The 23,759-nt window shown below is 40.1% G+C and overlaps 1 protein-coding gene across 1 annotated transcript; it reads right to left on the reverse strand.

Moving 5' to 3' along the window:
- Nucleotides 1–717: 717 nt before the first annotated feature.
- LOC149834410 (aspartyl protease AED1-like) lies at nt 718–18,786 on the reverse strand. Its single transcript, XM_090009359.1, has 4 exons — nt 18,622–18,786; nt 11,048–11,152; nt 10,013–10,073; nt 718–1,949 (listed from the first exon to the last, which is right to left on the reverse strand). The coding sequence occupies exons 1-4, from the start codon at nt 18,784–18,786 to the stop codon at nt 718–720; spliced, it is 1,563 nt and encodes a 520-aa protein (XP_089865485.1).
- Between the last annotated feature and the right edge of the window lie 4,973 nt (nt 18,787–23,759).

A 23,759-nucleotide genomic window follows, 5' to 3' on the forward strand; every position in this document is an offset into this window, starting at 1 on the left:
TTATGAAAAACAATAAAAAGAAAAAGAAAACTCATTTGTAAGTAATGGCGAGATGACCAAAATGTAGCTTTTTCTTTCCTTAAATTACTAAATTTTACATTTATTGTTGCAGTCAAGGTTAAATAAATAAGTTTATATGGTAAAAGTAACATAAGCGTCCTTTTAAGCAATTTCATAAAGGGTAAGCATTTGCTTTAAATTTGAACACTATGGTGGCTAGACCTGTGTTGTCGGTATCGGTGCTATCGGCCCCCAGAAAATCGATACAATACTGACCTGAATCGGCTATTTTTTAATAAATGTAAAAAAAATAGTTTAAATTAATTTTTTAGCATTATTTTAATGACTTTAGCTCGTGTATTGACAGGTAATACTTTTAATTATTTTTGAACGATTCAGAACGATTCACTTGAAAATCAGTATACGGCTGATTCACCTGAATTGTTGGCCAAACAATTCAGGTGCTATTCCGATACTGAAACATTGGGCTAGACACAAATTCACCATCGGTTAGGTGCAGGTGTACAACCTATGTAACAGATCCTGTAGAATAAACACACACACACACCAATCTCTAGTTCATGGACAACACGTACGGCTCAAACCATGTACCATGCACTCATGCATCACATCAAAGCTCCCGAAAGACCAAACTTTTATTACACTGCTGCAAGGCCGAGCTCAACCAAGCTGGGCATTTCAAGGTCAAGATCATCATCAACTGCACGCCCCCGGCTTGAACCCAATTTTGGACTGGGCTAGGTCATGAACAACCTGGGTTCTCATTTGCTGCCAACTCCCAATGATCCCTATTTTTACAGGGCTTTCAGCAAAAGCCAAGCAGGCCTGTTCCACAGTAGTACCAATCATGGTTGTGCTAATGTCCAGCACCAAATTGGTCCCTCCCTCAAACTGAAATATGATCTTGGGGATTTCTATGGTTGGGTGCCCTGAGAAGTTATAGCAAGTGTCCAAGGGTTGGACAGGCTGAGCCGGAGGGTACCCAGACATGTAACCATGGAAGGCAGTCTTTAGTGCAGTGTAAGCAGGTGCAGGTAGAAGGGTGAACGAGGTGCCTGAGTCCAGTATCATCCCCGAGCTCGAAAACACCGAAGGTGATACCGGGAGCTTCTTCCCTCCCACACTTATCCCCAGCAGTGAAACCAAGTAATAGGTCGGATGCGCGAGCAAGGGTGTGTATGAGGCGGACTTCGACCCTTGGTCGGACCCTAATGTTAAGAATCCGGGTGAGTTTGGTGTTGGCAGGCAATAAGAGAATACACCATCATAGTAGTTGGCTGTCAAGGATGCAACAGATAGCTTATTCCTTCCCAAACCCAGCAGCCCTGCTTCCATTCCGAACTGTCCCACTTGCTCCACGCCGCAGCCGAAAGGGAAACTCGAAAAGACGTCGGTACTCGTCAAGGTCAAGGTGTCGCGGCCGAAGAAGCCCATCGAATGATCGGAGCCGTCACCGTACCTTACTTGGTACATGCACTTTGATGAGGCACATGATGCCTGGTTTCCCTCCAGCACCAGCTCTTTGCATTCCGCCACGTCGCAGGCATAGTACTGGAATGTGTGTGAGCTAGAAGGGTTGAACCTTGGGCCCTCTTGGGGGTGACACGAGCTTAGACAGGGCTCACACTGGACCCAGGTCACGTCGCTGCCCGTGTCGAATGAGACGATGTAATCCTGTTTGGGCGTGCCCAGGCCAATGGTTACAATGAACTCCAAGCCACCTAGTGGGAGGCCCGAGCGAGCAGGAAGGCTTGCTTGGTCCAGATCGGCAGCTGATGATATCTTGGATTGGATCCATTTGATACGGGACAGGTCATGCAGGAGCAGTTCAGTGATGTTCCGTGTCCCGGTGAAGTTTGTGAAGGGGGAGCAAGGTCCGAACCGACTGACTACTTTCGCCACCGATTTTCTTTTGCTTATGGTGGAACCTACAAAAAGGTGAACAAGCGTAAGTGCTCTGATAATGAACAGACATTTTCTGCAATACTTAGCTCTGCACTGTCTAATAGCCCCTGCTAGCTTTTTCTGCAAATGATTTTGCGTGGCTGGTGGATCAAGCCTTACAGAGATTATCTGCATTTTTGGTTGCCTTATGAGATTTTGACTATCATGCAAATGAGAGAATGAATCTCATTGGCATTAGCTAAACAAACATCAGAAAATTAGTGGTGACAAATGGACACTTGCCTTTACAAACGAGAGTTGCTACTCATTTGCCTTTACAAATGAGAGTTGCTTTCTGGTTTAGGTGAGAATCAGAATCACAAGGAGCCTCATGTGATTCTGATTTATTGTTTTTTTGAAAGGAGTGATTCTGATTCATATGGCAGCAAACCAAACTTACCCTAAGAAGCATAATTCAGATTCGGCGTTTGATGCGGAAATTGGTCACTCCTAACAGCTGCAATTCTTTTGTGAATGAAAAGAAAATTTTACTAATAATGGGAAAAAAGAAATACAGAATTTCGATTATTAGACAGTGTGACGAGCAGCCACTAGTCTATCCTAATTGCAGAAACAGAATAATGAGATCTCTGTCAACGAGGGAGGATATAAGCAAGCATATACCACAATTGGCAATTAAAAATATCTGTGTTCTATTCCTCAAAAAAAAAAGTGCTTTTTACATGTAACTAGGGGTGGCTTAAACCCCCTTCTTAGCCGGATTGGGGTTTGGCTTAAACAGGTTCGTGTCATAAACGGGTCGACCCACCTAACCCGTTTATTAAACGGGTCGTGTTCGCGTTAGGGGTATGCCAACCCACCAACCCGTTTGCCCCGTTTAATAAACGGGTTAGGCGGGTTGGTCAACCCGTTTACACGAACCCGCCAACCCGCAACCCGTTTATATAAAGGCCTTAAAAATTAATGTGTCGTGTCAACCCGTCAACCCCCACTTATTAAACGAACCCGTCAACCCGCAACCCATGTCTTGTAATCATGTCGTGTCGACCCGACCCGTTTATTAAACGGGTTAACCGTGTCGTGTCAGGTTACCCGTTTAATAAATGGGTCGTGTTCGTGTTTGCCACATCCTACCCGTTTAATAAACGGGTCGTGTTTGTGTTGAGGTATTCTGACCCGCCGACCCTACCCGATTGCCACCCCTACATGTAACCAACTCATCTTAGGTTGCGTTGAGCAGATGCAACTGGCCGCACCTGAGGGTTCTCGTTAAAGCCTACAGTACAACCGATATTGGCAGATATTCACCTTTATATACGAAACATTGTAGAGCTGCCCGATGTCGTGGATAAACTCACTTGGATCCAATTTCTTTGATGAGAACGTGGTGTTGTCTAACCCTCACTGCTTACTCTCTACCATGACAATGTCCACGCTACGCATCTTGTGATACACCGAGTTTCTCACAATTGGATCAAATATACTGAAAATAATTTGTATTTTCTCTAGAACAAATTTGCCAAGTAACATGTAATTCTCTACCTAGTTTCTCATGATCAACTGACACCTATCTTAACCTTAAGGGGTCAGCCTAGTGAGATGGGGCCTTGGCCACGGTTCGATTCTCATGGATATCACCATTCTTTGCAATCCGACGCAGGGTCCTAGCTTCGGAGTGTTACGAAGCCGGCATGACAACCGTAGGTATGACAGGCTGAACCAGCGAGACCAGGCCTTTGTGATTGTAATCACACACGATAGGCAATCACAAGTGATTAAAGTTTTTCCTTCAATCTTTTGGTGCTACCGTTTTAAAAACAAAAACCCTTATCATCAATGGGCGACTCCAAGTATTTCGCTCAACTACCAAAAGGCAGCCCACCAAGTAAAAAAGTTTATGAACCGCTGCTGTATTAGCAAAGCTGACCAAAAGGAAATCTTCCCACCATGTCAAGTCCATTCATCTTGTATTGGACAAGGTGATCTGTTCACAGCCCTAAAATCATTGATCAAATTCTTGGGAAGTTGGGAAACGATTCATAATTGGTAGCCTACAAGGCGACATCAATGACGACAATTTCATGCTTTAAATCCCCTTAAGAGAGCATTGACATGGTGAACAGATATTCAGATACATGTGCTGCAGCAAGCTTATGTCTTAGTGTAGTAGTCGTGGATTGATGTGGGCCGCTTTTGGGTATGGTATATAGATATGAACAATTTAGTTGCAGCAAGGAGCTTGGCGCAAATGGGCATTCTTGGTGGGGAAAGGGTTTGGATATATCAACTGACTGATTGGTTCCTATATGTTTCTGATTTGTAAATATTTGTATTGATTTGATCATGTCGCTGTAGGTGGTCTGCTTAACCCTAGCTTTCCAATCAAAAAAAGAAAAGAAACAAAAGGCAAGAAGGAACTAACCGTTGGATGTCACGCACACGGAATTTGGCAACAGTGATTCGACTGGAAAGCTCTGAATATGTTGGTTGGGCTCAGGTGTGCCCTGTATGAAGGATAGAACGAACACCAAGATAAGAAAAATGCGTAATAAGATGCTAGAAGCCACCGAGGCTTCTAGTGGATCTCCCATTCGATCTCTTGCCTTTGATGTTGTAGCCCTTAAGTTATCAAAACCATGCTTTTGTGTTTACACGCTTCGACAAAGACGGTCGTTTTTTGTATTTTTTTGAAGAAAAGCCAACAAATTTGAATTATCACTCAGATTCTGTCATGTATCCCCTTGTATTATGTCCATCTTTTTACAGATTACTCTCTCTCTCTCTCTCTCTCTCTCTCTCTCTCTCTCTCTCTCTCTCTCTCTCTCTCTCTCTCTCTCTCTCTCTCTTCTTTTAGCCATAACGGCTCATTATCATCTTCTTAGTCAATATTTTGTTAGAAATTTAATAATATGTTTTCATCTTGATAGAAGCGGGGGCACACTAAAGGACTTCTACCAGCTAATAAGCCCGTTGACTCTTTCTTTCACTCTAACATGCATGTGTGCTGACCATGTTTAACAACTCTCCGTATGTATGTGGATGCACGCAAACGCATAATTTCAATGGAGAGAGAGAGAGATTATGATGTCACTCTCATGCATAGATGATCTTCAACTCTTTGACAATGAATATCACTTTATTTAGGCCAATTCTAAGTCAACCAAAAGATTAAAGAATGGAGTCTTCATCTTCAATACTTCAAATATAATTTTTTTATTTCTTTGATGGAAGGTATTACATTCTAATGGTGTCGCTTTCGGGAATTCGCTCTCTGGTTCTTGTGCTACAGGCCTTATTGTTAGACCAAACCTAGTGGCGGTAAATTGCATTTCTAAGGGCTGGACACGATATAGCTGGATTAGTAAAAACAGAATATTTATTGACGAACCACGGATTTGAATCCCTCCCATTGAAGCCCATCCCACAGCTTGCTGGAATGCCAGCATGCATGACGTACAAGCATCACTGTAGAAGGAAGTTTAGAAAGTTATATTCAATCTAGATCCATTAGTTAGTTAATGGTCACATGTCGTGTATATTATCACTGATAATTCCATGTACTTCACCTCTAGAAAGAAGGCTCATTAGTGGTAATTAAGCCGAATAGCCTTTGACACATATTAGAGCATAGACTATCCCGTGATTATTTTTACGCAGAAAATAAGGATGTGTCTGTCCTTGTTCCGATAAAACCAAGAGATTGAAGACGAGCTCAACCAAGAAAATCAGTGTCTAGGGTCTGAGGCCGTACAAGGCTCTTTGGAGTTTTTGCACATACTCGGGGTGTTGAGAACTCTCGAACCCAGAAGACTGATGTATATACACATCTTTTGACATAATCGTGTAAAAGGCATTTTGAACATCCAATTGTCGAACGACCCATTTATAATTAACTACAAGAGAGAGAATCAATCTAATAGTAATAGGTTTTACCACATAACTAAAGATTTCAAAGTAATCCAAGACCTCTTGCTAACTATATTCTTTAGCCATCAAGCGAGCCTTATAACCTTTCACAATCCCATCAACGTCTTTTGATTTTAAGGATCTACTTTCAACCAACAACACGTGGAGCTTCACTAGCAGGCACTAGAGTCCATGTCTTATTTTTAAGAAGAGCATCATATTCTTTTTGTATAAGATCACACCATTTTTTATCTTTGGAGGCCTTTTCAAAGGAGACCGATTCTTTGGTCTTGAAAAAAGACAATGAGAAAAGCAGTAGGACTAAGATAGTTTATGACTAGAAAAACTTTGGATTTCAAAGTATCATCTTAGAATCGAGTAATCATGTGATGGGTTCTGGTTGGTGGAGCACTAATGATGGGTACATGTTTGAAACTATGATTGGTAGGAGTTTGGTCTATAGGCAGTTTCGTCTATAGAACAAGTTTTGGGACTAAGCTCTCTCTCTCTCTCTCTCTCTCTCTCTCTCTCTCTCTCTCATGTGTGCTGAGCCATGTTTAACAACTCTCTGTATGTATGTGGATGCACACAAACACATAATTTCAATGTAGAGAGAGAGGTTATGATGTTAATTTGAGTTTCTCTTGACGTGAGCTGGGTTCGGGTGATCGGACTTGAGCTTGCCCAAATGCACTACATCAACTTGCAAGTCTCTTCTTTGTAAGTTTTTAGTGCAGATAATAATAGGCAAGTGCAAAGTAAATGTGAATCTCGTTCTGTTTGAGTAGAATTCATTCTTTAATTTGAGTATGGAAATTATTCGTTTGATATTTTAGTGAATGTCTAAGGTTCTGTGCAAATATGTCAAAGATTTTATTCCCTCTCCTATCATCTCCCACCCTCCCTCTATTATATTTTTGTGAACCATCATTTGAGTTTCTAGATATTTGTCACACCTTGAAGCGGTGCAGTGATAGGGTCACATGTCTCACCTCGCGTCTCTTCGTGTTTTGATTAAAAGACACACCATTTTGACTTCTGATGAGGTGCTTTATCAAGAGGCAAAACCGGGTATGGAGTGCTCCATTCACTCAAGCTCTCCCTAGTTCTCTTTCCTCCATGTCTCTCTAAGACTCTCCTCTGTCAATTTGTGTTCCCTCAACAATGAATTTCATCTCAACCCCCTTTGGCTCAAGGTTAAGATCAGACAACTCATCCCAAAGATCTCGCCACTTACCAGGATTGTCTTATGATTGGGGTGATTGCGTAGTGATCAACATCTCATCTCAATATCATTCTGAGTGTGAGAGTGGTTTCCAATTTTGGTTGGTTGGTCATTCGTAATCCATATATTTGGACCAAAATGTCCTTAAAGGACCGGTGAGAGGATTCAACTATCAGGGGTTGGTGAACTTTGATTTGCTGGAGGACAACCCCAATATCGATGTTATCCATGCCTTATTTGAATACGTAAACTACATAGAGAAAGTGAAGGATTCAATATTCAAGCTCAACAATATTGTGTTTCTATTCAGAGATCAAGTGAAGAAATTTGTCTCTGCCTTTCCTGTCCTATATAGTTTTGGGTTGGTCTCAAGAGTAAATTTTGGAAAGATGATATTTTAAGCAACTTGGATGTATCATTGGTAGAAAATATTGTCTTCTGGACTATGATTGTATTGATAGGAAGAATGGTGCTAGGGTATGTTTCGACCTTCACCCCCCTTCATTTCTCCCACAATGAATTATAGAATAAGTGTTCAAGTTTTGCCAACGTTCCTCTATAAACAAAAGATTGGGGACTCAATATCCATTTTCAAGCGACCCACCCACAACAATTGGCCTCCTCTGCTCTCCAACTGTGATTTGTGTGGTAACAACCAGCCAGTTCAAGGCGTCATGGGGAGGGAAATATGAATAAAGAGGAAAATGTGGAAGAGGAGGAGAATAAAAATGAGGAAGTGGATAAGAATGAGGAGGAGGATGAGAATGAGGAGGAGGAGGATAACGAAGAAGATGAGGAGGTCATATATAGTCATATGGATGTTGATGAGAAGTCTTTGTTGTCCTACCTTCCACCAGACAAACATTATAGGTTTCGGAAGACCAGTTTCCAAATAACCTCCCCTAACTCCAATTCGAGTTACAATAATTAGTAGCTAACCCCTTCTACCTAAAAAATAAATAAAAAATAATAAATTGTAGAGTTTCATTTTGTGCATCTTAGGTGTTTAAGTTTTTAATTTGTAAAGTTTAAGTTTCGTAGGTGTTTTAGTTTTAGTTTTTTTAGGTGTTTGAATTTGTTTTGTTATTGAATTGTTCTTCAAAGTCAAAGACTATCTTAATGAAAAGAAATCTTTAAGAAGGTGTTTTGCCAAACACGCAACAAAACCCTAGCCAATCATGAATGTCCAAAATCACTGAAAAATAAAATTTTCATTTAATTCTGAATCTAAACCCCAAAATTCAGATTCGAGGTGGTAATATTGGATCCAAAAAAATTTGAACAAAATAAGCTATTTACATGTAAAAAATGTATTTGTTCGGGTATTGATTTGGATCAACCCTATATCTGACTTAAAATGTTACACCAAATCTATCATGAATATGAAAGTAATCCAATTGATGGAAGGTTAGCATCTAATAAACATGTAATGTGATAATATTTAATAGTAGATTTAAGGAATTATTGGATCATTCTGAATTCACTCACTCATTCATAGAAGGTTAGCAATTATTAAACATGTAGTTGAGGAGATGCACATCTATTTGTCTCGAATATGATTATTTTTACATAAGAGGTTAGCAGAATCATTGGATCATTTTAAATTCACTCACTAGTTTATAGGTATTAGCAGTTATTAAATACATACTTGAGGAGATAATTATCTATTAGTCTTGGATGTGATGATATTTATTAGGTTAGCTTATAAAATGAAACTTTTATTTTACTCTAAATCTGAACTCGAAATTCAAACAATAGATTCAAATTCGGAGTAGAACCCAAATAAGATTTAAGGTGGTGGTAATATTTGTTTCAAAAAAAATAGAACAAAAGCAGCAATTTACATATAAAAAATGAATTTGGGTCTAATATTGGTTCAAAACAACCTCAAATCTGACTTAAAATGTTGAACTGAATCCATCTCTAGTCCAAAAGTGATCTGATTAAATAAATTTGAATTTGATCTGAATCCATATTTGAATTTTACATAAAGAAACCATATTTGAAAAAATAAGTCAGGTTTGAATCAAAATCCATATTAGGATTTTACTAAAAGAAACCATATCTTAACAGAATCAACATTAGTGGTTCTTCTTTCTTTATGTGTTTGGCTAAAAAAACTAACTGTAACTAACGTTGTTCTCCCCTTGTATCGTGTGACCCTTTATGGGTGAGTATTTCTCATTGATAGTACGAGAACTTTGGATACACAAAGCAGTAGTACTTGCTTTTTGATAGCTGCTCTCAACTCACGACACTCTGCTTTAACCTCTCAAGTCTCTACTTTAGCAACTGCCAACTGCACTTGCAAGTCAACTGATGCAGCTCCCGAGTTAGTTCTCTGTTGATATGTCTCTTGTATGTAACATATTTAATCTAAACGTCATCTTTAACAAAACGTTTTTCAATGGCTTGCATTACTATTTCACTCTCCATTGCCTCTTTAGAACTGGTAGTAAATTGTTACTTGATAGCTTCTCTTTATCCCAACATGAACCTTATCCGTTCATTTTATTCGATCTCATTTCTACCATGGCTCTAGTTCACCAGTTCCTTCTTAAAAGAAATAAGAAAATCCTTTGATTAGTCTTTTACATTATAGCTAGTTGTTGGCTCACACAATGAGGGGGTTTGAGTGCTAGCTAACCCTTCCCTAACTTTCAGACCACACAACTTGTTATTTATGTTGTGCATCTATATGTCCTTGGCGAGCTCTCTTGAGTGACCAAAATGTATTGGTCTTTATCTTCAGCTTCTTCGTAGGGCTTGCACATGATTATAGAATGCTGTTTCAACACTTAGGATAAGTAATATATGGTCGTAAACATACCTAAAAAGTTTCTTGCACCACATATATACTCATTTGACCCTCAGTATGATCACATAAGAGACCAAAGCAATATTATGCATCCTTTGTTCATGCTATGCCATGTTTATAGAGTGCTTGTCACTTACCTTTCTTGTGATGGGATCTACCTTCCTTTTCCTCCTTCACCTCCTTCTTAGGTGACATTACCTACATCACCATATGTAGAAACCTATGCATCTTATCACATTTGCATGTTCTCATGATGAGAGGGTGATTCCATATCCAACCCTGTTAATTCAATGAGTTGCCAACATATGTTATTACCTACTTAGAGAAGATTAGTAAAAGTTTAAGGACAATAAAAACAAAATAGAAACTTAGTCATAATCACCTATCACACATGCAACATCACCAACAACCTAGTAACTTTCTTTTTGTCTTTAGTCTTCGATTAAGAGAGACTTGCATACAAGTTTGAAAGCACAATTGCCCATAAAAAATAGTCACCGATCATGTCTAAATTAACAAAAAATCTTATGTACGACGCATTAATCATCTTGCCACTATTCTTGATCAGGACGCAATTTCTCTAGAAGTAGAGCAAGAATGCCTTCAACTCTATTTCTTTGCTTATACCGGCTTTAATTGTTGGTTTTCTCATTGTGGCTGCACCCTTTTTCACACTTCTTTGAAGGTCATATCTCTCCATCAACTATGATAACTTGATCCTATAACCCTAAATTAAATGCATCGCCGGTTGTTTTTAATGTAATTCAACACAAGTATTGAAAATCACCAAACCACAATGCAGCTTCTCGTGACACTTTAATCATGTTATGCATGAAACATCCTCCAAAGTCAAGATAAGCTCAAATCCATAGAATTAGAAGGTGTTGGTAGTTAGTTTCCAGAGATGTGCAATAACATCTACTAGAAGATGGTCGATGCTCCATGACTTAACTTTTAAAAACCATATGAAGTGCATGGCATTCATTTGAATATTTTGACTCTAAGTAAGATTATGGTACAAATCATGGACACTAGTCAAGTAGAACCAATATATCAATGCTTTTGGTTCTTTTCCATGAACATACTTCCTTAAAATATTTTTTTTTCATTCTTCTAACCTTTCGTGCACTTGTGAGCATATAAGTTTCCTTTTGTTAAGCAGAGAAACCAACCAATGTTTTCTCAAGCTCAGGAGCACCAAAAACTTCTCTAGTAACCCCAACAATGTCTTCATCAGGGAATCCAGCATACACTTGCTCTTGTTTGGCTACTTTCATCTGCTCATGTAGTTGCTTCACATTCCTTAACAACTTAAAAACACAACATGTGTCTCTACTTGCTATCATTTGGAGTCATTTGGAGACGTGCATCAAGGTTCATATTCATTGAGGCCTCAACATTCAAATTCACCTTGGAAGCTTTAACTAAGCTATTATCCCTCCTCTCTTTGGAACCTTTTCTTACAAGAGTTAATTTCTTCATGCCTAATCTTAGAACTCTTGGCATTTGTTTGGTGTAAGTACATTAATTTTTTGTGTAGTAAATCAAACACCCATGCTTGTGGTCATGGCATAGTCGGTCTTTCAATCCACTCACTCAGTTTCATATGAACATCAACATATATTAATCAACCAATCATATAATAATTTTCTACCTAATAGAAGACACAACTTGCAAATGAAAAATGTGTTTGCAATGTTTATTTGTTTACATGTTCACTCATGACGAACATTAAATATAAAAACAACAAAATTAATAACATCAAAATAATAACATGGCTTTAATATGCATTAGATGGAGCAGCTAGGATTTTTTGTTGATCACCTCTTTTTGGCTGACATTCGGCAAACATCTTAGCCTTTTCCTCACAAGTTTTTAACCCACATTAGGGCACCTAGGTCAAAGGGCATCATAGAGGAAGAAGCAATGCGAGAAGTGATGATTCACATTCTATTCAAAAAATATGTGAACGATATGCTTACCAACCAAAACCTCATCAATGATGTGATATTGGAGTGCTTAAAGATAGACAAATGTTGTGTCAGTGGCCTCGCCGATAAAAGGAATGATAGAGATTAAGAAAATCAACGTCAGTAATGGGACTAGGGATTGGGACAACAAAACCAATGTGTAGCAAAACCCTAAGCAATTGTAAAAGATTGAATGTGGAATGTTTTTGTCTAAGGGTTAGTGTATATATTAACATCACATATGTGACTAATGCATGCAGATCTTTGAGACTAATAGATGTGCATCTCCTTAGCTATAAGTTTAATAGTTGTTGACTTCCTATGCATGAGTGAGTGAATTTAGAAAAATAAAATGAATATGATAGTCTTCTATGTGAAAATCATCACATCAAAGACTAATATTTATGCATCTCCAACTTTTAATGGTTGTTGATCTCCTATGAATGAGTGAGTAGATTTAGAATGATTAATGAATATGCTAACCTCCTATTATATATCATCACATTTGAGTCTAATAGATGTATATCTCTTCAACTACATGTTTAATGGCCACTGACCTCTTATGAACAAGTGAGTGAATTCAAAATGATCCAATAGCTTCGCTAACCTCCTATTAAATACCAACATCCAAGATTAATAAATGCATATCACATCAAGTATGTTGAAACAAGTTATGAATCTCATAAGAAAGATACGCACTAAAGATACACTGAACTCTGGACATCCACTAATTCTTCGCAAAATCGTGAAACCACTTTGGTTAAGAGATTCACAGCATTCTAGTGCGAATGTCACAGGTCTGTGTAAAACACCTGAGGAAGATAAAATGGTTCAAGAAAAGTTGAGAATCAGTGTTTTTGGATAGGCAGAGAATTTTGGAGAATTAGTAGGTATTTTTTATAACATTGTAAATTTCATGGATAATACGTCATTTTATGTAAAAGTTTGGTGTGGGCCATTGATTTTTGAAGTTTTCAGAAAACCTGTCCGCGTGTCATACTCAAATGATTAAAAAAAACTTGAGAGATTTTAGGATATATATATATGAGAACCGAAGATATTAGGCCCAATTTCTCGTTATGCATCATTCAGCACTATAGGTTTTAAGTGTTTTATGATAGATCTGAACCATTAAATGTCTCTAGCATGCATTATTTATTGGGAATTGACTCTTGAATTATGTTTTTTTGATGAAAAAAATATGTTTTTATGAGCCAGGAAAAAATGGCACCTTCGTAGCCATTGATTTTGGATCACCAAAATAACCTATATACAGGTCAGAGTCCGGTGATCCAAAAGTTGCTTTCCACTAAACAAAACCTATTGATCACATCTACGGTGTTAGACATGAGAAAAAAAAACCTAAAACTATGATTTTTTAAAGGACCTAATGAGACCTAATGAAAAAGGGGGTTAAGGAAATTACTCTCTCTCTCTCTCTCTCTCTCTCTCTCTCTCTCTATATATATATATATATATATATATATATATATATATATATATATATATATATATATATATATAGCTTTGGTGCCCTATCTTCTAGTTCCTATTGATTTTCTAATATTTATATTGAATGTTTTGGAATTTGACCATGTATTAGTCTTCCATGGGTAACTTAAGCTACATTAAGCAATTTTTGACGTGATAGGTTTTGAAATCAAATTAAAATCAATGTCTAGATGTCCATAATGTTGGGTTCGGCAGGGGTTTTCCGGCGAGACCACAGATCTGGCCTCCATGTATGGCGGTGGCCCTGCAAAAACAAAACAGAAAAGTAGACAGCGTACCTGAGGCTGCCAATGACGGAGGGCGGAGGACGTTAACGGAGAAGGGCGTTCTTCAACTTAGCCTGTCCGCAGCCACCACAAGCGCAGGCCACTGTATGCGGACGGTAAGTCGACCTCTTCCCTCCTTCAATTTCTGTATTTTCCACTGTTTCGGGTTGCTTATGAAACCCCTTTAAATATTCATCGAATGGAAATGGTTTAAGCAACCGTTTCCCTTTTATTCGGTAATGGGTTTAACGGAAGGGGGCACACTTATGGGGAGCGTTACCCACATCGTCGGTAACCACCACCAACGTGGTGGTTAATCCCAACATTCTCCCACTTGCTCTGACGATAAACCCTTTAACCAGAAAACCTTATGGGAATAACTTGATGAATAGAATGGCCTTTATATTCTATTCTAAAGGTCCTTAGTTGAATCTCTAATCCTTATGATATTAACAACAACCATAATGAGAATCAAAAGACTGAAAGTGATCACTTTATTTATATGCATATGTCAAAAAGAGTTTAACAATCCCATCCTCATTACATGTTCGGAATATAATCCTGGTGCTAGCCCTTTAGTAAGAGGATCAGCGATCATCTCTTTGGTACCAATATTGACAATATGCACTAAATGATTCTTCGTCCTTTCTTTAACAACAAAATACTTCAATTCCATATGCTTGCATGACGTAGTACTTTTGTTGTTGTTCGTAAAGGACACCGCAGCTTCATTATCACAGTAGACCTTCAGTGGCTTCCCAATGGAATCGACCACCATTAACTGTGATATGAAGTTCTTTAACCATATAGCCTGCGAAGTAGTCTCGTACAATGCAATGAATTATGCCTCCATGGTGTGGGCAGCAGTGGTCGTCTGCTTTCCACTCCTCCAAGAGATCGCTCCCCCAGCAAGTAAGAAGACGTACTCAGTAGTAGACTTTCTACTATCAAGGCATCCTCCTAAATCCGCATCTGAGTAGCCAATGACCTCGAGGTGATCAACTTTATGATACGTTAACATATAGTCTTTTGTCCCTTGTAAATACCGCAAGACTTTCTTGGCAGCCTTCCAATGGGGTAAACCTGGATTAGACTGAAATCTGCCAAGTACCCCTACTGCAAAAGAAATATCTGGTCGAGAACATGTCTGCGCGTACTGCAAGCTGCCAACAACTGATGCATATGGATAAGCACTCATATGTGCTTTGTCAATATCGTTCTGTGGACAATCCTTTAGGCTCAGCTTGTCACCTTTTGATATGGGTGTAGAAGTAGGAGAACAATTCTACATCCCATATCTCTTTAACACCTTTTCTATATAGGATCTTTGGGAGAGGCCTAAAAACCCTTTTGCTCGATCTCGACGAATCTCAATGCCAATAACATAAGCAGCCTCACCCATATCTTTCATATCAAAATGTGATGCAAGAAACTGTTTTGTCTCTGAAAGTAACTTAATATCGTTGGTTGCAAGTAAGATGTCATCCACATACAACATCAATATAATGAACTTACTCCCACTTTCCTTAAGGTATATACATTGATCAATAATGTTTTCTGTAAACCCGAAAGTCACAATGACTTGGGAAAATTTAATATACCATTGTCGGGAGGCCTGTTTAAGTCCATATATTGATTTGTTAAGCTTACAAACCAAACGATCATTTTCAGAGAAACCAAGAGGTTGTTCCATGTATACCTCTTCATTCAGATCCCCGTTGAGGAACGTTGTTTTCACATCCATCTGATGTAGCTCTAAGTCATAATGAGCTACGAGGGCCAGAATAATCCTCATTGACTCCTTAGTTGAGACAGAAGAGAATGTCTCATTATAGTCAATGCCCTTCATCTGGGTGAATCCTTTAGCAACCAATCTTGCTTTATGTCTCTCTATGTTACCTTTGGAGTCTTTCTTGGTCTTAAAGACCCATTTACACCCTACGGGCTTTACTCCTTTAGGTAACGTGACAAGATCTCACACTTGATTTTTAGCCATAGAGTCTAACTCTTCTTTCATGGCTTCAATCCAGTGCAAAGATTGTTTGCTTTCAATAGCTTCCATAAAAGTCAATGGGTCATCATCCATATCTATGAAATCACCAGGCTTCTGAAGGTACACCACATAATCAGGATGTATGGTAGATCTCCTAATCCTTGTGGATCTCCAAACAGGTCGTTCCTCAGGCTCAGATGGAACCTGATCATCCTGTTCGTGTTCTTCCGCATTGTCCACAATAGGTTCACTTTGGATTTGTGCATTAATAATCGAATGATCAACCACACAATAATTAGGAATAACAATGTGGTATCTTTCGATGTTTTCCTTAACAGGTGATGAAACTTGATCCTGTATTTCCTCAAAACCAATGCTTTGAAGTGCACTAAATCCTACTGAACCATCTTCTAGGAATTTAGCCTTATCCGTTTCAACAATCTGTGGTGAGTGAGATGGGCAATAAAACCTGTACCCTTTTGATCTTTCTGGATAACCAATGAAATATCCACTGGTTGTTCTTGGATCAAAGGCTTTAATGTGGGGGTTATACAGTTTAGCCTCTGCAGGACATCCCCATATGTGCATATAAGACAGTGATGGTTTCCTACCTGTCCACAGCTCGTAAGGAGTTTTAGGCACAGATTTCGTAGGAACCTTATTCAAAATATGCACAGCAGTCCTTAAGGCTTCACCCCACAACTTTATGGGAAGTGTTGAATAATTCAACATAGCCCTGACCATTTCTTTAAGCGTACGATTTCTCCTTTCAGCTACATCATTCTGATAGGCACTACTAGGCATGATATATTATGGTACAATGCCTTCCTCTTTAAGAAATCACGCTAATGGTCCTTCCCTTTGCCCCATCTCAGTAAACCTACCATAATATTCGTCACCTCTATCAGACCTGACTATTTTAATAACCTTATCGGTTTGTTTCTCTACTTCTTTCTTAAATTCCTTAAATATCTGAAAAACATCAGATTTTTCGAAAATCAAGTAGAGATACATATACCGAGAATAGTCATCAATAAAGGTGACGAAATATATTTTGCCTGTGTAACAGGGGGAAAACGGTCCACATACATCCGTATGGACTATTTCTAATATCTCACTACTGCGTTTGGCACCTTCTTTATATGTGTTTGTATGCTTAGCCTTTATGCAATCAACACATGGGTCATTGTCAGTAAAATCTAGAGATTGCAAGATCCCTTCATTTACCAGTCTCTTTATTCTCTTTTCAGAGATATGACCCAACCTTCGATGCCAAAGCATGTAAGATTTATCATTCATCATGCTACGTTTATTTTCAACTAATGTGTATTCAGAAGTCAAAGACTTTTGAGTTTGGATCTTCACATTCAATCTATATAAACCATCATAAACTGATGCAGAACCAATTTCAATTGAATTTCTGAATATGAACAATTTGGAATTTTCAAACTTAAAACAATATCCAAATTTATCCAACTTTGAAATTGAAATTAAGTTTCTACTATACAATGGAATATAAAAGACATCATGAAGATCTAAAACTACGCCCGTATCCAGAGTAATCTTGCAGGTTCCAACACCCTTCACATGTGAACGCATCTTGTTTCCCGAATAGATGATTTTCTCATGCATTGTTGGTTCCCTTCTGCTCAGGAACAGCTGTAGACAGTTGGAAATATGAACAGTAGCACCAGAATCAATCCACCAACTATTTTCAGGAATTTGTAATAAATTACATTCATGAGAAACAAATGACAAATTACCTCTCTTTTCCAACCACTTCTTGTACTTTATGCAATCTGCCTTTATGTGTCCATTCTTCTTGCAAAAGAAGCACTTTATGGGAGCAGAGTTGGATTGCTTATCTTGGGATGACTTATCCTCAGTTGGCTTCTTCCTAGCATTTCTCTTAAATGCATTCTTCCTTGGTCCTACCTTGGACGTATGAGAAGCCATATGTGCACTTTGCACCTTCTCACCTTTCATCCTCTCTTCTTCTTCAACACACTTGGACATGAGTTCATTAAATGTTCATTCATCATTATGTGTGTTGTACGAGATTTTGAAAGGTCCGTATTCCAAAGGTAAGGGCGTTCGAACTAAATGCACTAGGAAAGAATCAGAGATGATGAGCTTCATGTCATTCAGCTGAAACGCTATGTTTCTCATCTCCAAAATGTGTTGGCGAATGTTTCCCCCTCCAGTATATTTCATAGATATCAGTTTCGACATCAGGGTACTGGCTCTGGCCTTGTTTGAACTCACAAATTGTGCCTCAATGGCATTCATGAATTCTCTCACTGTTCTGTATTGTGAGATAGCACTTCGAATGTTCTTAGCTACTTTAGATTGCAAAAGCAACAAGCTAAATCTATTCGAGCGCTCCCACTTCTCAAAAGCAATCTTTTGATCAGCAGTACTCTGATCAGTGAGGGCAGTGGGTTCATCTATCCTTAGAGCCAGATCTAGATCCATATACCTTAATGCAAATAAAACAGTTTCTTTCCAATCACTAAAATTAGATCCATCTAGAAAAGGTATTGCACTACAAGAAAATCATGGATTAGCGATGGTCTCTATCCATCGCTAATCCGTCGCTAAGCCGTCGCTAAACAGTTTAGTGACGGATTAGCGATGGATAGAGACCATCGCGAATTTGTGCTCGCTAATTAGCGAAAAAACTTATCTGTTGTTAATTCCGTCGCTAATTTGCGACAGATTAGCGACGGATAATGTCCGTCGCTAAGCTGTCGCTAAATTTTTAAAAAAAAATTAAAAAAAAATTGATCCCTGTCGGGCGGTATTCCGGCAGCAATAAGTCGGACTTATACCGCACCCGACAGGCATTGCACAAAACCAGTGCTGTCCAGCATCGCCGTCCTCCGTGAACCGGCGTCATCGTCCTCCGTGAACCGATGCTCTCCGGCATCGCCGTCCTCCGTGAACCGGTGTTGTCATCCTTCGTGAACCGGCGTCGTCGTCCTCCGTGAACCGGCCTCCCGCACCGATGCCTCGAGGTTAAAGTGGTTCGAGTCTCCCTCCGACTTCACCCCGGACGGAAGGACGATCGCAGAGGAGAAAGACAGCATTCCGTCTTCAATATTGTCGTTCCTTGACAGTCCAGAGGCCGGCCACTTCTTCTCATCCACTGCAGCTGCTGGCACCGCCATCTTCGGCTCCAACGAGCTGCCAAAAGCTGAGGTTCCGGCCACCGCTTTTGCGTCTGCCTCATCGCCGTCCTCCGTGAAATGGCATCCTCCGTGAGACGGCGTCCTCCAGCGTCGCCGTCCTCCGGCGTCACTGTCCTCCGGCATCGCCGTCCTCCGACGTCGTCGTCCTCCGGCGTCGTCGTCCTCCAGCGTCGCCGTCCTCCGTGAAACTGCCTCGTCGCCGTCATGCTCTCCGACGTCGCCGTCCTCCGAAGAAGTCGGTTTAAATCGAGCGCGGCCGATTTAAATTTCGAACGTGGAGAGAGGGAAAATTTCGCGCTCTGTTAAATCGAAAATTAGCGAGGGATTTAGCGAGGGAATTTTTCCATCGCTAATTAGCGACGAAAAAATTCCCTCGCTAAATCCCTCGTTAAAATGTTTTTCTTGTATTGAGAATTAGCGATGAAAAAATCATTGTCGTTAATCTGTCGCTAATTAGCGACGGCTTAGCGATGAAACAACTTTCATCGCTAATCCGTTGCTAATTAGCGACGGATTCATGAAGAAAGTTTTCTCTAGCTAATCTGTCGCAAAGTTGCGACGGAAAAAATCCGTCGCAAATTTCCGTCGCTAATTAACATTTTTTTTGTAGTGTTGAGCTAGAGCCATCTAAAATCACAGAACTAGAAACTGCATGACAAAAGACACGTATCAGGAAGCATTCATACGAGACTAAAACTTTAGTGAAAAAAGCAAAATAATAAAGACCCTTGATATGCTTCTTTCCAGGCGAGTGAAGGGGGTCATCAGAGTCCTACTTTGGTAAGAGCTCCGACACACGAAACCACTTTGCCTTCCGACCATATTTGGTAAAACTAAGGTTCTTGTGAAGTTAGACCATCAACACAAGGTACCTTTGGATACTCATGTGTGATGTATCTCGACACATTTACCTTATTCTACCCTACTTAAATTCCAAACACGATAAAACTACCTTTGGGTCGTCTATCGTTTAATGAATATAAGTACAACATTAATATTGACTAAAACCATATGATAGTATAACATTTTGACAACATACGTGTATTCAGTCACTTTGGTGACATAAATACACTAAGTTATCTGACTATCCTTAATGCCAATATAAAATAATATCTTAAAATAGTCCGTAAACCAAATGGACTAGACATATGACCCTCGAAATGGTTCTTAAACTGAATGAATCAGTCATATGTATCATGAACCAGTCTTAAAGCACTTTGAACCGGTCTGAAACAGCCCTGAACCGGTCATCCAAGGGTCCGAACCGGTTCTGAACCTTATGAACTGGGTCAAATATGAACAAAAGTTCATTAAAACCCTATAACCGTATGCCAAAACCCCTGTATTTTCTTATATTTAAGAAAACAAGGTCTTAGCATCTCGGAACCGGTGAGAAACTGGAAGGAACCGGCCAAAAACGGCTCTGAACCGGTCCCGAAAAGGGACTGGGTCAGTCCCTAATCCGGTTCAGGCCAAATAGTGCCTGGACCCTCCTGGATCCGGGTCAGATCCGACTGCTAACTGGATCCGGGTCAGACTCGGGGTTATCCGGATTCGGGTCAGACCTGGTACAGTCCTGATCCGGGTCGGACCCGGTGGCAACTGGATCCGGGTCGGACCCGATACTGACCGGATCCGGGTCGAACCCGGTACTGATCGGATCCGGGTCGAACCCGATACTGACTGGATCCGGGTCTGACCGGGTTATAACCGAATCCGGGTTGGACCCGGATCCGGGTCTGACCTGGTTGTTTACCTTATCCGGGTCGGATCCGAGCGGGTCCCCACACGAATCCCTGATCCGATCTAAATCAACTTTATGGATCGGATTCGGGTGGGCGGGTCCGGTTCAGAAAATAAATCCGACCCGAAAAACAAAATGATAAGAGTCGAAATTAGGGTTTTCTGAACCCTATTTCGCCCTTTTCATTTTGTTGTAGGGTTTAGCCGCCGCCTGCCGGCGACCAAAGCCGCCACCTGATGGCGCTCCTTCTCCGATGAAAGCAGTCATTCATCCGCTGGGAACGGCAGGAGCATTTTTCTGAAATCCGGCGACTCAATAGTCGCCGGCGACAGTCCCAGTCGAGTTTTAAATGGCGGATGAGGAGTGAAGCGTCGGCGGGGTCCTCGCCGACAGGAAACCCCCAAAAACAGAGGTAAGTGAATTTTTTTTTTTATCAATCTGTCGCCCAACGGCAACAGTCGCCGGTGCCGTCGATAGGCGTCGGTGACCAGCAACAGGGTCAACCCACAGTGACCTGCGTTGCTGGTCAAACCGGAGCACACCCCGCAGCGGAAGCGGGGTGTGGGCCCATAACCCAATGTTGGGTTCGGCAGGGGTTTTCCGGCGAGACCACAGATCCGGCCTCCCTGTATGGCGGTGGCCCTGCAAAAACAAAACAGAAAAGTAGACAGCGTACCTGAGGCTGCCATTGACGGAGGGCGGAGGACGTTAACGAAAAAGGGCGTTCTTCAACTTAGCCTGTCCGCAGCCACCACAAGCGCAGGCCACTGTATGCGGACGGTAAGTCGACCTCTTCCCTTCTTCAATTTCTGTATTTTCCATGGTTTCGGGTTGCTTATGAAACCCCTTTAAATATTCACCGAATGGAAACGGTTTAAGCAACCGTTTTCCTTTTATTCGGTAATGGGTTTAACGGGAGGGAGCACACTTATGGGGAGCGTTACCCACAGCGTCGGTAACCACTGCCAACGTGGTGGTTAATCCCAACACAAGTCTCTATTCGGCAGCTGTTGTTGGGAGCGGTGATGACAGTGGCCATGAAAATGGCAGATGTGACAACATTCTCGTGGGGACGTTGTTGAATGGCAGATTTGGCAGGGAGTGTTTTTCCTGTTTTTCTGAAAAGAAGCTTAATTATTATATTATATCGAACAGATCAGATCAAAAGCATGGTTGTTACTTACCAACGGGGTCCCATGGTTGGTAGGAGCTGTCAGTGCAGGTCTCCTTGTGGTGGGGACGTTGCATGTTCAAAACCCAGTGATACGTTGAATAACTGGTGGGGATCTGCCTAACCCCAGCTTGCCTTTCAATAAAAAAAGCATGATTCTTACTTAATAGATCATGACCAATGCATCTACAGACTTTGATCCACTATACAACTCCTAAAAATGCATTGAAACAGCTTGAAATAAGTGACTGAATTTTATCAAATTTTTCTATTTTGATCATTCCATGTTTGTATTTGTAGCGACGAAATGGAGATACATTCAAAACATTCCCCATGTTTGTGACAATAGGCCGTCTGAAGGTTGTCAGTGCTAGGATCGGGTCGTGGGACGGACCCAGATCCGTGTTATTGTGCTACAACATTTTCCGAGAGTATACGGATGGAAGAATTTCAGGGAGCGTGGAATAAAGCAAAAGGTTTGGAGGGAAAGGAATCTACCCGAGGGCAACAGCAAGTGTAAACGCCCATGCAAGACCCCGCAAGTACGGTGGGCGCGCGCGAGAGAGAGAGAGAGAGAGTACCCTAAAGGAATGTCTGAATGACAAGCAGCAGAAGTAAGCAAAGCAATAAAACAGAGAAGCGATGGGAAAAAAAAGGGGGCAGAGATTCTTTGTCACCCACATGCTAACAATTCTTTAACCAAGAAGGAAGGGATGGTAGAGAGAGAGAGAGAGAGAGAGTGACTGGACTCTCTATATTTCAAAAAATGAGATGAAAAGGACTAATGGTCCTGTTGATGCAGGTGATTTTGATCAAGCCAGTTGGGGATGGGGCCATGCACACAGAAATGAGATTGCATGTGGAGGCTAATGCTCTGCTAGTGGCCGTTGGCCAAGCTAACTTGAAGGATAGGACTAGATTTAATGTTGGTAACTAGGAGTAAATTGGAGCCTCGGGTGGCTACATGGCTTGGATCAAGCTCAGCTGACCAGTACATAACGTTCTCAACAAGTGGCGGTTTGGATTTCGATCAGATAAGGCCAATACCATATTTGATTAATCAAATGTAGTTTAAACGGGTTCAAATTTGGATTTGGATTCAGATGGTGAAAAGTTTATACTAAACCGCTTTTTTTACATATAAACAGATGCATATATTTCTGAGATTTAGTAGCAAATAATTAAAACCATACCTGCATCCAATCATAATTAGATATGGTTTTGACTTAACAAATGCAACTAAATGAAATCACATTCTAATTGAAATCACTACTCAGTAGGGATGAGCGACAGGCTGGGCGGCCCAATGGGCCAAGCTGACCCAGACCGTCATGAGCCAAGTTTGGGTCAAGTTTTTAGGCCCTAACCCATTAGCTACCGGGACAAAACCCAGTCTGTTATATGCATGGGCACGGCCTAGGTCAGCCCACGAGCTACTTGGCAAGGTTGACAGTCCTGAGCTATTTAATTAGTTTTTTAATAATATAAAAAATTAAAAAATTAGGTAATTGCATAGTAACTTGGTAACTATTGCTTTTTACTTTATTAATTGCATTAATTTATGGAAACTAAAAAGATAATTAGTTGGGTACATAGGAAGTTGTTAATTATTAGTATTTACCTAATTAATTAGTTGCACTAATTTCATGAAAGATAGAAAGATAATTTTATGAGAATCTTGTTTTAGTTAAGAATTAGGTTTTCTGACATCTTTCTATGCAAATTGCAATTCCTCCATCATCAAGTTTAGTTATAAATTCACCAAAAGAGTTGGATGATGATACCGATTCTGAGTTTTAGTAAAAGATAATAAATTTTTTGTGGTTTGTAATTCTAATTAGAATAACTGCAATCATTTTTAAATATTTTTTGCTTTGTGTTTTTTTTTAGGTTATGCTGCATAATGGATTAAACCGTATCAGTGGATTTAAGAAACCAACGTTGTGTTGCATAGTACACCTAGAATTCAAGGTCATGCTTTATGTTATTTTGAAAAATTGATGTTGATTTATTTGTTCAAATGTTATGCCATGGGCG

The sequence above is a fragment of the Nuphar pumila genome, chromosome 6 (genome assembly GCF_984573655.1).
Source record: "Nuphar pumila chromosome 6, dmNupPumi1.hap1.1, whole genome shotgun sequence".
NCBI lineage: Eukaryota > Viridiplantae > Streptophyta > Magnoliopsida > Nymphaeales > Nymphaeaceae > Nuphar > Nuphar pumila.

Excerpts from the sequence above, each read along its gene's own strand:
- LOC149834410 (XM_090009359.1), bottom strand. The coding sequence starts at position 18,786 with ATGGCGGTGCCAGCAGCTGCAGTGGATGAGAAGAAGTGGCCGGCCTCT. Across the intron at positions 10,074-11,047 it reads CTGAGCTTGAGAAAACATTG|GTAATGTCACCTAAGAAGGA; the intron begins GTTGGTTTCTCT and ends ATGGTGATGTAG. Across the intron at positions 1,950-10,012 it reads TAGATCCCATCACAAGAAAG|GTTCCACCATAAGCAAAAGA; the intron begins GTAAGTGACAAG and ends ACCTTTTTGTAG.